The 14,425-nt window shown below is 40.2% G+C and overlaps 1 protein-coding gene across 2 annotated transcripts in view; it reads right to left on the bottom strand.

The window, feature by feature from the left end:
- Positions 1–14,425, bottom strand: part of Serpini1 (serpin family I member 1) — a 91,114-nt gene that overhangs the window by 30,015 nt on the left and 46,674 nt on the right. For both annotated transcript variants that reach the window (XM_060378445.1, XM_060378443.1), the window contains exons 2-4: positions 4,175–4,442; positions 2,935–3,165; positions 936–1,130 (exon numbers count right to left, since the gene is read on the bottom strand). In XM_060378445.1, coding sequence (XP_060234428.1) covers positions 936–1,130; positions 2,935–3,165; positions 4,175–4,424 — 676 coding nt within the window. In that variant the 5' untranslated portion in view covers positions 4,425–4,442. The remainder of the gene's footprint in view (positions 1–935; positions 1,131–2,934; positions 3,166–4,174; positions 4,443–14,425) is intronic.

Genomic DNA, 14,425 nt, shown 5'->3' with positions numbered 1-14,425 from the left:
ATGTGCAACTCAGTCTCCATCGGGGTTTCCCTAGTAAGAGGAGCAGGGGCAGTCACTGGCATTAACTTTTTTTGCCTACTCTTTGATCACCTCCCCCTGGTGAGGTGGCCTTCCTAGAGCACAGAGGAAAAAGATCCAGACAGTCCTGATGAGACCTGATAGGCTAGGGTCAGAGAGTAGTAATAATAAGTTGTTGTTGTTGTTGTTGTTTTTAATACTGTTTAAAACTAAATCAGGCTCTGGGTGAACCATACAGCTAAAGACCATTCCAAAGGCAATGGTTTTGTAAAGAAAACTAGAATGTTGTCACCCAACATCAGAAATTTGATATATACATGCTGTTTGTGTGTGTGTGTGTGTCTGTGTGTGTGTAGGCACAAATATGCCTTGAAGTATGTGTACAGGTCTTTGCCGCATTCTTATTCTCCTCCTCCTCCTCCTTCTTCTTCTTTCTTCTTCATTTGATATAAGGTCTCGTATTGCTTTACTGTTGTGTATGCCAGGCTACCTGTGCCATGGGTTTTCAGGGAGCCTCCTGTCTCTATCTCCTATCCCGAGGTACAAGCACTGGGATTGTAGATGCACAGTATAGGTCCCAGCTTTGGTTGCATTCTCTGGATCCAAATCCAGGTCCTCATGCTTTCATGGCAAATGCCTTAGCCAGGAGACATCTTGCCAACCCAACATCAGATAATTTTAGATGAATAAAGCTACTTGGCAGGTGTAATTAACCTTATAAATTAAAGAAGTATGTTGGAAAACTGTCAACACCAATAATATTCAGTCATGATCTAATGGCAATCCTTTGGAAATGCAGCCAAGCATTGAACTATAGCCCAAATATATTCACAAGGAGTTGGAGCAATAAATATTTCATAGTTCTAAAACATTTGTTGATATACTTACAGGAATTTAAAAAACACCAGATGTCTTACCATAATAAAATTCTCCTTGTTGATACATCATTGGAATCTGAACTTCACTTTCATCATCTTTAGTGAAGGAAAAAGTTCTGGTGTTTTCAGGTCTAAACTGTGACTTCCAGCTCCCTTTGAAATATACAGCATTGATGAGGGCCAGATGAGTGACAGCATCAAAATCCCTTGGAGACACCAAATCTTTCAGCAGATCTATTTAGGCAAAGTAGGTAAAAATTCACATTAAATTGAAAAGTCAAAAGGCTAGCAAAAGAATTATCAATTTCACTCTCTGATAGAGTGGTCCCTAAAGATGTAAGATGAGTATGTAATAGAAATACAAGTACCTTACCTCTAAAGGAAAAGTGCTGTACATATGCACACACATACATCACTCGCAACCAACGATAGCACAAACAAGGGTATGCCTAGGAGCATCCTGACACAAAGGCTACCCACCCACATCCTAAGATATCTTGGCCTTCACCAATTCCTTGGTGCAATGACACATGTAAAACTGTGAACACAGGCAAAGCACTCTGATGTCTTAAAGTTTAATTTTTTTTTATTTTTTTTATTTTTTTTAAGTTTAATTTTTAAATATTTGTTCATTTTTTATTTTATATGTATGGGTGTTTGCCTGGATGTGTGCCTGTGTACCACAAGTGTGACTGGTGCCACCGGAAGTGAGAAGAAGGTGTCATATCCCCTGGAATTAGAATTAAAGATGGTTGTGAAAAACCATGGCAGTACTGGGAACTGAACTCAGGTCCTCTGAAAGAGCATCAAGTGCTCTTAACTGCTGAGCCAATTCCCCACCCATCAAATTTTATTCTTAAACAAGGCACATAACATCGTTCAGTTCAAACCTGCCTCCCTTGAATATTGACCATCGTGCTACTGTTTTTCATGAGATGAAAACAGATGACTGAAAGCAAATTCAACTCATGATAAATTATTTTCTACCATTTGAAATCTTCTTTTTCAAGTCTAACCTGAAAGAAAGCAGGTTGCTGCTATTTGCTGTGTGCCCAAAAGAATTTGAAAGCTAGCATATTTTAATAATGCAACGTATTTCAGGTGGATAATTTTCTTGGAATGTTTCAAAATATTCAAATGTATCCTTTACATCACAAATCAATCTCATAGTTTTAAAAATAAAGAAAAAGTGGGTGTGGTGGTGCACACCTGTGATGCCAGCACTTCAGGGAGCCTGAGGCAGGTGGATCGCTGTGAGTTCAAGGCCAGCCTGGTCTACAAAGTGAGTCCAGGAGAGCCAAGGCTATAGAGAAACCCTGTCTAGAAAAAAGAAAAAGAAAGACAAGAAAATGATAAAATTTTAATCACCAGGAGTCTTAAATACGTTCAAAATACAATTTAGAGGGTCTGGAGAGATGTCTTGGCAGCTAAGAGCACTTGCTGCTCTTAGACATGGCCCAGGATTGGTTCCCAGCACCTGACAGCTCACACTCTAGCTTTGGGGGACTCTCAAGCCCTCTTCTGACCTCCATAGGTATGCAAGTGGTTCACAAACACACTTGGAGGCCTACACATACACATAAAATAAAAATAAATTTTAAAGAAATAACATGAACTAGAAAAAATGCAAAGTATATGCACAACGTTTCCAATTCTGCTCCACTGATTTGGGCTACAGTAGACCACTTTTCAGAATGAATATTATTCATGTCTTAAAATTACCTATTAACTATTACTAGTGGATGTAAAACCAAGAAACATCTTCAAACTTTGATTTTTATTTTCTCCCATCCTCATTCTATTTTAATCTTAGAGATAAAATATCACCAACTACTATTCTATCTGACTAACTTATCAAATACTTTAAGAAAAGTTCCACACAGTAGCTACACAGGAGGTTGCCTCAGTCAGAGGAAATAACTGGCAGATGAGGAGTCAATATTCAAGTCATGACCACAAGTTAATAAAGGTGAGAGAACACATATATCCCAAAGTAAGATGGTTAAAATTGAGCTAAGTAGAGAAAAAAAGAACATACTGTTTGTATAATTCTCCACCCACTTATTGATATAGTTGGCCACAGCTACATTTTGACTGAAGTCCACGTGATTGACTTCTGCATTAAAGTACTTTTTCATCATTTTCAAGAATTCATCATTGACATGAAATCCATTTTGCACAAAGAGGGAATTGGCAACTTTCATCACATATTGGCCTTTCTCAGCAGAGACCATATTAGAAAAATCTCTCAGGAAAGAAAATTCTTCGTCTGCAAGATAACAATGACAAGTTTATCAGTGGAACAGACATGGTGAAAGATCACTACAACACAGTGAAGGACATTAGCAGAACAGTAACTAGAGGACAGCAGTAAGTTTGCCTCTCATCGTGACACGGCAAGAATAGTCTAGTGCTCTTTCTGGATACCCAAATTAACTTGGTCCAGTTCACCAACTGGTACTTTTTGCTCTCTTTTTTATTAATTATGCATAGTCAGAGATCGTGCCCAGGACCCTGCACATGGCTAGGGAGGCTGAGGTGCAGTTACAGAGATGCCTTGCATCATTACTTTGATAACATTTACAAAAAAAAGAAACAAATTTAAATCGTTTCTTTTCAAAGTACATTATTTAGTTGCATTCAATTGCTCCTTTTTATTTTTTAGGGTTATGAAAGAAAATTTACTATAATTATCTAAGAGATATTCCTTTAAATTTTATTTTCATCAAACCATTTAAATATTACAAGTAGAAAATCCATTATTTTCCTTTTCAACTTTCTTATGAATTTGTTTATTGCATACTAGAGAGAATCATTAAGATAGAAATCACACTCTATTTCAAAATTACTTTTCGTAATACATAAAATTTTTATAATAAAAAGCATTTCAAAAAACTTAGATATTTTTTAAATAATGAGAATGACATTGATTGTAAAAAAATGTAATATTCTTTAAGAATCATGATTTCTTTCTTTTATAAGTCATCACAGTTACCTTTTCATTTATTTGAATGATAATTTGCACAGGAAATTCAGAATCAATTTTTTGTTTTCTTCAGTATGCAGGTTTATTTAAATAATGCTTTTGAGAAGATACCCTTTCCTTACTTTATTCAGCTATTGCTGGAGACAGCAATAAACACTTTTATTCTAATCCTTCTAACCATATTCTTGAAGTAAGATAATTTCTTCCCCCGAGTACATATGCATATAAGGCAATATGGTTGAATTCAAAGTTAAACGCAAAGAATTGGAAGAAATAAAACTCAAGAACTCACCGTTTTTCAGGCCATCATATCCCATTGAATGGCGGATTTCTTTCAGTGTAGATCCTTGAGCCCCAAGCTCCATCACTCCCATTGCCAGGGCAATGCTCAGTGGAGAAAAGAGAATGTTTTCATCTTCCCCATTGGCTCGAAGATGGTTATACATATTCACTGACCACTCAGCTATGGTTTCATCTGGGAAAGTTGTCCCTGTCACCACACTTTGCATGACCAGCAAAGAGAACAGTCCAAGGTAAGCCATGATGGAACAGTTTCAAGCCTGGAAAACAATAATTTATATAGTAACTATTGTCTTTGACACATATATTAAAGGAACAAAACAAAATTAGTACTTGATAGAGTTATAAGATGAATTTTTTATAAGCTGCAATTTTAAAAACAATTCAAAATTAATTATTTGTTTTTTTTTAAAGGCTCGTTACAGGTTTAAGGATATGTTTTTCTCCTTCTCCCCCAGCCCTTTGTGTGTCTGTGTGTGTGTGTGTGTGTCTGTGTATGTGTGTGTGTGTGTGTGTGTGTGTGTGGGTGTGTACTTGGAACTAAAGGCATACATGCTAGGTACATGCTCTAAATCTTTGTTAAACCACTGTCCTAGTTTTCTTTCTGTTGCTGTGATAAACACTGACCAAAATCAATTTGAGGAGGAAATAGTCTATTTGCCTTTCAGGTATCTTTCTTTAGTTTCTTCTTTTATTTTTTTCTCAATTAATTTGTTTGTTCATTTTACATTTTACATCCCAATCGCAACCCCACTCCAGCCTCTACTCCCAGTCCCAGCCTCCCTCCCATGTCCCCCATACCCATCCCTGGATACCAACCCACTCTGCACATCAATTTGCATCAAAACTAAGTGCCTCCTCTTTCACTGAGGCAGGAAAAGGCAGCTCTACTAAGGAAATGGGATCCAGAGGGAAGCAACAGAGTGCAAGTCAGAAACAGCCCCCACTCCAAATTTGAGGACCAAGTGCCCCATCAATTTCATATGTGTAGGGGGCCTAGGACCAGTCTATGCTTGTTCTTTGGTTGGCGGTTCAGTCTCTACAAGCCCCCATGGGCCCAGGTTAGTTGGCTTGAAGCTGGGGAATAGAGCCTGAAGTCATCACTTCACGTAGCCAGGCAAGACTTCCAGTGGAGGCAGGGGGACATCAACTGACCCACAAAACCTTTGACCCAAAATTTGTCCTGCCTACAAGAAGTATAGGGATAAGGATGAAGTAGAGATTGAGGGAATGGCCAACCAATGACTGACCACACAGGAGAGAGCCAACTCCTGACACTATTAATGATGCTCTGCTAAGGCTGCAGACAGGAGCCTAGCACAACTGTCTTCTGAGAGGCTTCGACCAGCAGCTGATAGAAACAGATGTACAGACCCACAACCAAACATTTGGCAGAGCTCCAGGAGTCTTGTGGAAGAGTAGGGGAAAAGAATGAGAGAACTGGAGGGGTCAAGGACACCGAAAGAAGAGCTACAGAGCAAACTAACCTGGGCCCATGGGGCTCACAGAGACTGAACCAAAAAGCACACATGGATTAGACATAGGCCGCCTACACATATGTAGCATAATGTGACCTTGGTCATCGTGTGGGTCCCCTAGCAATTGGAATAGGAGCTGTTTTTGACTCTTTGCCTTTGGATCGCTTTCCCCTAGCTTGGCTGACTTGTCTGGCCTCAGTGGGAGAAGATGGGCTTAGTCCTGCTGGGACTTAATATGTCCAGGTGGGTTGGTGCCCATGGGGGCCTCCCAGGGGAGTGGGGAGCAGAAAGTAAGGGTGGGACTGGGAGGAGAGGATTAGGGTCATGCAATCAGGGTGTAAAGTGATTAAATAAATTAATGAAGAAGAAAAAAAGAACAGTTCTCTGTAAGATCCAGCTGTGGGTCATTTTTTTATTAGTAATTGATGGGGAGGGCCCAGTCTTTGGTGGATTGTGCTCTCTGGGATGGTAGTCGGTTCCAGAAGAAAGTGGGCTGAAAAGGCTATGATGAGCCTTGAGGTTTCTGCCCCATTTGATTTCTTATCCTGATTTCTTTCAATTATGAGCAGTGATATGAAAGCCTAAGCCAAATAAACCCTCTCCAACTCAAATTGCTTTGGTCACGGTTTTTAATCACAGCGATAGTAACCCTGAGACAGACCCTGGTACAAGGATAGTGGGGTATTGTTGTGCAGACCTGACCATATTGCTTGGGGGAAGATTGTGGAACGTTTTTGGAACTTTGTGCAAGAAAACCATTGAGTACCCAAAGCTTGGTGAGATGTTCTATGGAAGCTTGGAAGAAATTGAATGCTTTAAGCAGGACTTATTGGGCCAAACTAGTAGGATTAAGGAAGGCAGGCTGGTGGTGATTTAACTGTGGGGGCCTAATATTTCATCATTATGTTCCCTTCCCTCCAGGAGGTTACAGTTAAAAAATTGTCTTGAGTCTCAGAAGGGACTTTGGACTTTCTTTTTTTTATTTTTATTTTTTTTAATTTTATTTTTTTCTTATCAGTTACATTTTATTAACTCTGTATCCCAGCCATGTCCCGATCCCTCATTCCCTCCCAGGACTTTGGACTTTCAACCATTGTTGAAATTGGTTGAGACTATGGGGACTTTTTTAATTAAATTTTTATATATTAATTAGAGTTTATTCATTTTGTATCCCAGCTGTAGCCTCCTATCTCATTCTCTCCCCATTCCAGCCTCACTCCCCCATCTCCTCCCATACCCCTCTCCAAGTCCACTGATAGGGGAGGTTCCCCTCCCCTTCCATCTGACCCTAACTTATCAGGACTGGCTGCATTGTGCTCCTCTGTGGCCTGTCAAGGCTGCTTCCTCCTCATGGGGAGGTGATCAGAGCCTGCCACTGAGTTCATGTCAGAGACAGTCCCTGTTCTCCTAACTAGGGAACCCACTTGGATACTGAGCTGCCATGGGCTACATCTGAGCAGGGGTTCTAGGTGATATCCATGAATGGTCCTTGGTTGGAATATTAGAAAAGACCCCTGTGTCCAGATTTTTTTGCTTAACCATGTTCATAGCAGCTTTATTTGTAATAGCCAGAACCTGGAAACAACCCAGATGTCCCTCAGCTGAGAAATGGATACATTAATTGTGTTACATTTACAGAATGGAATACTACAATTAAAAACAAGGAAAACATGAAAATTTCCAGCAAATGGTGGGATCTAGAAAAGATCATCCTGAGTGAGGTATCCCAGAATCAGAAAGACACATGGTAAATACTCACTTATAAGTGAATATTAGATATATAGGATAAACATACTAAAATCTGTATACCTAAAGAAGCTAAGCAAGAAGGAAGACCTTGGGTAGAAGGATCAATCCTCATTCAGAAAGATAAACTGGATGGACATTGGAGGAAGGAAAGAACAGGAAGCAGCACGGGAATCTACCATAGAGGGCCTCTGAAAGACTACCCAGCAGTGTATCAAAGCAGATGCTGAGACTCATAACTAAACTTTGATCAAAGTGCTGCGGATCTTAGGAAAGAAGGGGGAGATAGTAAGACCTGGAGAGGACAGGAGCTTCATGGGGAGAGCAACGGAACCATGGGGACTTTTGAAGTTGGGCTGAATACATTTTTACATTATGATATGGCTACATGCCTGAGGTCCAGGATCAAATGTGATGGTTTGAATGAGAATGTCCCCCACAGATTCTTTTATTTGAATGGTTGGTCACTAGGGAGCCACCATTTGTTTGAAAGGATTACAAGGATTAGGAAGTGTGGCTTTGTTTGATGAAGTGTGTGTCACTGGGGGTTGGGCTTGAGGTTTCAAAAATCACAGACCCAGTCAGTCTCTCTCTCTGTCTCTCTGTATCTTTCTGTCTCTCTCTCCCTCTGTCTCTCTCTTTCTCTCTCTTTCTCTTTCAATTCTACTGCATAGCTCAACAAGATTTGAACATAATAGCTGTTCTTGCTCAAAGTTCCAAACCCCTCCCACAATCCACATCTGTTATAGCAATACCCCCACTATCCCGGCACCCACATCTGTTATGGCAATACCCCCACTATCCCGGCACCCATCTCTGCTTGGGTTACGATCACGTGATGAAACACCATGACTTGAGGAGAAAAGCGTTATTTGGCTTATGCTTTCATATTGTTCTTCATCATTGAAAGAAATTAGGACAGAAACTCAGAAGGGGCAGGAACCTGGAGGCACGGCCTGCTACAGAGGTCATGGAGGAGTGCACCTAACTGGTTTGCTCAGACTCTAGGACCACCAGCCAAGGGATAGTGCCACACACAGTGGGCCTAGAATCGACAATCAGTTAAGAAAATGTCCTGCAGCTAGATCTTATGGAGGCCTTTCTCAGTTGAGGTTTCCTACTTTCAGAGGACTCTAGCTCATGTCCAGTTAACATAAAATTAGCCAGAATGGGGAGTAGGAGGAAAGCTCAGTCAGTGCTTGTCCCAAAAGTGTGAGGACCTGATTTTAAGTTTTGGAACCCACCTACAACAGCTTCTGCGTTTCCTTTTACCCCTTGCTTGGGAGTCCATCTCTGTTCAATGCTGCTGTCACTGCTATCGTCACTGACATGGAAACTATGTTTCTTTGGATTTTCCAGTGTGAGGAGTGGCTCTTCAGGAATCCTCTAGGCCTTCTGCACTAGATTATGACTGCTGGGACATTCAGCCCCTGAAGTGAGCAGCTACTCCTTTCTCAGCCTGTCCAGTGTCCAGACAGCCATCGATGGACTATTGATACTGTGCTGTGTAAGCCAGCAATAAATTGTCTTTTAATATATATCCATATTTATATGTACATATACATATATATGTACACACACATATCATATTCCATTGGCTCTGTTCTTTAGAGACCCCTAGCAACAAAGCCCAACCTTATCCAAATAATATTTCTGCCTATTGCATGCCAGGTTTTTAGAGTTCTCCCAGAATCTGACCTTCACACTGAGAAAAGATCTGGTTCTCTCTCTCTCTTTCCCTTCCTTTCTCTGATAACCTCTGATAAGTCATTGTATTCATCTGGAAGTCAAAAATATTTATTCAAACAATTACGTAACTTATTTGTTCGTAATCATTTTTTGAACTCATCATTAAAGCACCACACAGAGTAATATTGAACAAACACATTTGGAAAATTGCGTTTTAATTAGTTTATAGTCTCAATTAATCACATAGCAGTATACCCAGGGATCTGACTGAAGAAGAATGCACTTCCAACAGGCTTTCACCCAGACAAATCTATAGGCTTTTTGTTGTGATTGTGGTTTCTAAAAACACTTTGGTCACTTTCTATAAGTCCTTCACATTTTAGAGTTGTTTACGTGTTTTCTTTTTGTCTGAAGAGTCCCATGGTCCTCTGCACAAGCCTCATCTCCTTGCTTTTGTAACAGGCTTAAGAACTTCTGGCTCTTGGAGGAAGACAGACTCACTAGGGTCTCTCCCAACCTATGTTTTAAATGGTGTGGCTACTGGGAGGTAATGGGCTGCACAGGATGTGCACTGAGATTCAGGCAGTGCTGAAGCAGAGGCAGCTGGCAAGAATCCAGCACTGAGGGTCTGTAGCTGCTGGCCATTCTTGCTTCCATGGATTCCCGAGAGAACATACCTCCTTCTGAATTCACATAGAAAATTAGCAGGCTTTCCTCTAAAAAGAACTGAAGAACTATCTACTATATAATTCATTGGGTGTAATAATCCCTGGTGGATGATAAATTCAAGTCAGATCCAAAAGTCCATCCTGGTTTTACTTTTTACATTTTTTTACTAACTTACTTATTTTTTTTTTTTGTATTTGTATGTGGTAGGGGGTATGTATATGCCAAAGAAAACAAGTTGAGGAGGTTGGTTCTTTCCTTCCTTTATGTGGGTTCTGGACATAGAACTGAGGTCATCAGGCTTCAAAGTAAGTACCTTAATCTGATGAGCTGTCTCAGGAGCCCTCAATGACCATTTTCTTAGTCAGTACACTCAATAGTCTGGTGTGCAATCTTAACCTCTCTCCTGTGAGGGCCTGAATTTGGGCCTCATGACTTTCGTTTAAGACTAAGTACTATTGTAAGAAGGAACCAAACTGAAGCTATTTTGAGTAAAACTTGCATTTTAAATAGGGGTCAAATAAAGTTTAAGTTCCCAAGACCTTCCCGGGTAACTGACAACCTGCTTGGCAAATTGAGACATGAATGCCAGGGAAGTTGCCCCACAACAGCTGAATAACCCAACGAATGGGAACAGGATAAGTGTGCTACAGAGACAGGCTCCTGAGAGAGTCTCCTATCTCTAAATCCTGATTGGTGGGAAAATGTAACTGTAACTTGGCACAGATGTTTGTGGTTTTCTAGCTTAACAGCTCTGTAACATTCTGGATCAGGGAGGGGTGGGGGGTGATAGTTCAGCTTCCAAGTCTGTTCTTCTCTCACGATTGATCAATAGCAGCTTTTGTACAACAAAATTTTGTTATTTGAATTTTTGTCACCTGGTGTTTGAGTTGTGTTGGATCTAAGCGGGACCCCATAACACTATAGGGTTGAGGGGATGGATCGGTAGTTAAGAGTACTTGCTGTTCTTTCATCAGACCCAAGGTCATATCAAGGACCTCATGATTGCTCATAACTCCAGTCCCAGGAGATCTGACACCCCATTCTGTCCTCTGCAAGCACTGGCACACATGGCATCTATCTACACACAACTGCATACAATAAAAATAAAAATTAAGTCTCTAAGAAAAGATGTGGTGAGGAGGCTCTGTGGGAAAAGATACATGCCACCAATTCTGAAGGCCTAAGCTCTATTTATGGTACCTACAGGGTGGAGAGAGCTGACTCGTGAAGCTTGTTCTCTGACCACCCTAAGCACATGAACTACCTCCAAAAATAAATAAGTGCAATCATTTAAAAAAAACTTTAAAGTCTATGTAGAATGAAAGTAAGATTTACCTGTCAGTAAATAATGCAGACCTTAAAAACAAACAAACAAATAAACAACAAAAAACCTACTGTGCTTAGCACAGTGTCAAATTTCAAGGTAACAAAAAATATTTTATTCATATGAAACAAAACAGCATATTATGTATACAGTCTAAAAAAGCAATACTAAGTTTAGTAAAACTTATTCATTGCATTTTAATTTATAAATGAGCATCTCATGAGATAATAACACCTTGCTTAAAGTCTGTGGCTGCCCTAGAAGCAGCACTTCCAATTTTTTTTTTTTCCAGTGGGAAATGTGTTTTATTTCACTTGAGCTGGAGTCCTACAAACTTCTTTGACTGTGATTCTTTGTGACTGATTCCTGTGGAGACTGCATAAAGTGGGCTCTTTTTTGTTGTTGTTCTTTTTTTTTTTTTTTTACAGTTTATTCATTATATATCCCAATTGAAGCCCCTTCCCTCAAATCCTCCCACTACCACTCTCTCTCCCTTTCCCCCCACTAGCTCCTTCCCCTAGTCCACTGAAAGGGGGAGTTCTCCTCCTTTGCCATCTTTCCATAGCTTATCAAGTCTGCCTCTGTCATGAACTCAATTGCCTGCTCTTTGATCACTTTCCCCTGGTGATGTGACCTTTTCAGGTCACAGAGGAAGAGGATCAAGGCAGTCCTGATGAAGCTGGGTTCTAAAGCAAATGTGAAACTGGACTGACTGCAATATCTAGAATTCTAGGCTGAAAGTTTTCCATCCATTCATATGTTGATGGAAAACTCAACTCCCAACAAAATTATATTTAATAGGAGAACTCTGAGAAATAAAGCTTACATGAGACTTTGAGCCAGAGTCACAATTGGAGGATGAACTAGTATCCTCGTAATAAGAGGAACCAGCATAGAAACACTCTCTTCTCCCCTCTCCCCCTCTCCCTTCCCTTCTATCTCCTTTGCTCTCCCTCTCTGAGCAAAAAGGAAAAACTGGTAGTACTCCCATTTTATAAGTGAAAGTAATAGAGTCTGAGAGGTCATAAACTTTCCCATTATCAAAGGAGTTCTAGACCCAGAACTGGGGCTCAAGTCATCCTTACGTAGCCTGGAAAATTAAGGTAATACGCTTCCAGGTTTTGAAGAGACTAGAAGATACAGGTCTTGGAGAAAAGGATTTAGTGTATACTGAATGACTGTAGCAAGTCAGATGCATTCTCTCAGCCTTAGTGTCCACATCTGTGAATGAAAATGCTAACCCTACGGTACAAAATTATTAAAGAAATAAGTAACACATTTTTGTATGAGGCACTCATTTTAACATAAAAGTTACAGTAACAGGGGTATTACTAGGAGAAAAAGTTTCCATCTGTTAAAAAACAGGTTGTAAAACTAAAAATTTATCATTTCCCCTGGCCTAGATAATATAATATCTTTGTACATTCATTCAACCAAGAGAATAGAGGTTTATGAAGATATAAAAACATTTAAATACAGGCTTTTGTCCTTAGTGACCTCACACATCATGATGTGTGAATATACACTCAAATACATGGTTTAACCTTTTAGAGAAAATCAATCCTCTTAAAGTTAGGACAAAGTCAACTGACCCATCAGAAAAAGGTGTCACATTGATGGGAGCAAATGATGTTCCTTGTGCATGATAATCGGGAACTTCAGGTGAAGATGCAGAGAGTTCAGAATGTGTTTGGCAGCCTGCATTTCACAAGTCTTCCTGTCTTCAGTAAATCATTGTCAAAACTATTAATATATCTTTCAGTAACTGGAGGATTCCAGTAATAAGCACCAGGTGTGTTTACAGGAGAGGTTTCTAGCAAGACCATGAACAGCCGGCTATGGACAGCAAATTATACTAGCAAATTAGGGGCCTGTGGCTGGGGATGGTGACCACAGGTCAGACCATGAAACATTTTTCAAAAATACAGAAAGGCCTGAATTTTAGAAGCTTAGATACCCAGCTGTAGAAAGGGTGCTAGGCTTTTGCCAGTTTACAGGCTCAAGTGTCCTTACTGAACTTTTGGCTGGGGTAGGATTTCATTTCACTAACATACTTAGAAAGTGTGTGTGTTCCCCATGTCTCGTTGGACCTTGCTTTCTTCTCTTGGATGCACATCTCCTATCATTCCTCACAATGCTGGGCCCTCACGATTAATCATAACTAACATATTCTCAAAGATGTTCAAGCCTCCTTTGCCATGTGCATTGCTAAGTGTTCCTGTGGGTTTTTAAACTGTTTTACTTGCATGAGCACTTTGAACACCATCTGGCTCAAACAAGGCCCCTCACTCTATCAAGGATTTTTTTCTTATAATATAGTGTATCTGGTTCTAGTTTAACTGTTTCCCCTCATATTCGGTAGGTTTTAAACATTTCCATATCGGATCCCATGCATCTCTTACTATGATTTCCTCGAAGGCTACATGCAGTTATTGTTTTTTGGTCCACGCTCAAAACTAAACCAATGATTCCATTATTCTCTGTTTACTACCCTCTTCAATCTAATACACTGGTAGCCTCCAGACAACTGCCTTGCCATATCATTTCTTTGTTTTCACAAAACCTTAGAACCCTCTTATTCCTGTAGAACAAGGCTCCAAATCTTCAGTCTTGTATATAATCCTTTGCACTGTGACCTTGTATGATTTTCTACACCCTGCCTTCCTTCATGCACCCTGCTACTGTTGCCAGACTCCTAGCATAAACCCCAGAAATCCCTCTCTTCTTGCTGGCTTGCTCAGCTCCCTCTGGAACCTCCTTACCACAGTTCCCCATGTTACAATTTTAACCATGACTTGGCCCCCGCCCTGCCCCTACACCCTCATGAACACCCTCTTGGTTTTTCAGTTAGAGTTTCAGCAATGTCCTCTGCTCTGATCCATTAAAAGCGATTCCATATATGTAGCCACTCTTTTAGGATTCTGAGGTCACCAATGAAGGGTATTCTTCTTCGTGTACACCAGGCTAATGACAATAAGCATTGAGTACATTATACAAACGGAAGTGACAAATCAATGTTTACTGAATTACTAGGGTAGAATACATGATGTCACACAGTGCAGTGTCAGAAGGAACAATCTGAACACTAAGGGTTAATTAATTCTGAACCCAACGATAGTAGCTCATTTTCATTTTTTATTCAGTTGGGTAAATTGTTTCCTCATTGGATGTGAGGCCACCTGTCCAGCCTGATGAAGTGGTACTGTCACCAGTGCTGGTATAATGTGACACTGGCCACTGGAAGCAGTAAGAACAAGTGTTCCTCATTGAGCAATCACACAGGGGCCACCCAAATGTCATTGTGATAACATTAGTCTACGAAATGTCAGACTAGTAT

The sequence above is a fragment of the Meriones unguiculatus genome, chromosome 2, assembly GCF_030254825.1.
Source record: "Meriones unguiculatus strain TT.TT164.6M chromosome 2, Bangor_MerUng_6.1, whole genome shotgun sequence".
In the NCBI taxonomy this organism is placed as follows: Eukaryota; Metazoa; Chordata; class Mammalia; order Rodentia; family Muridae; genus Meriones; species Meriones unguiculatus.
Note: the sequence above shows the minus strand (reverse complement) of the source record. Positions and strands in the feature narration are given on the sequence as shown.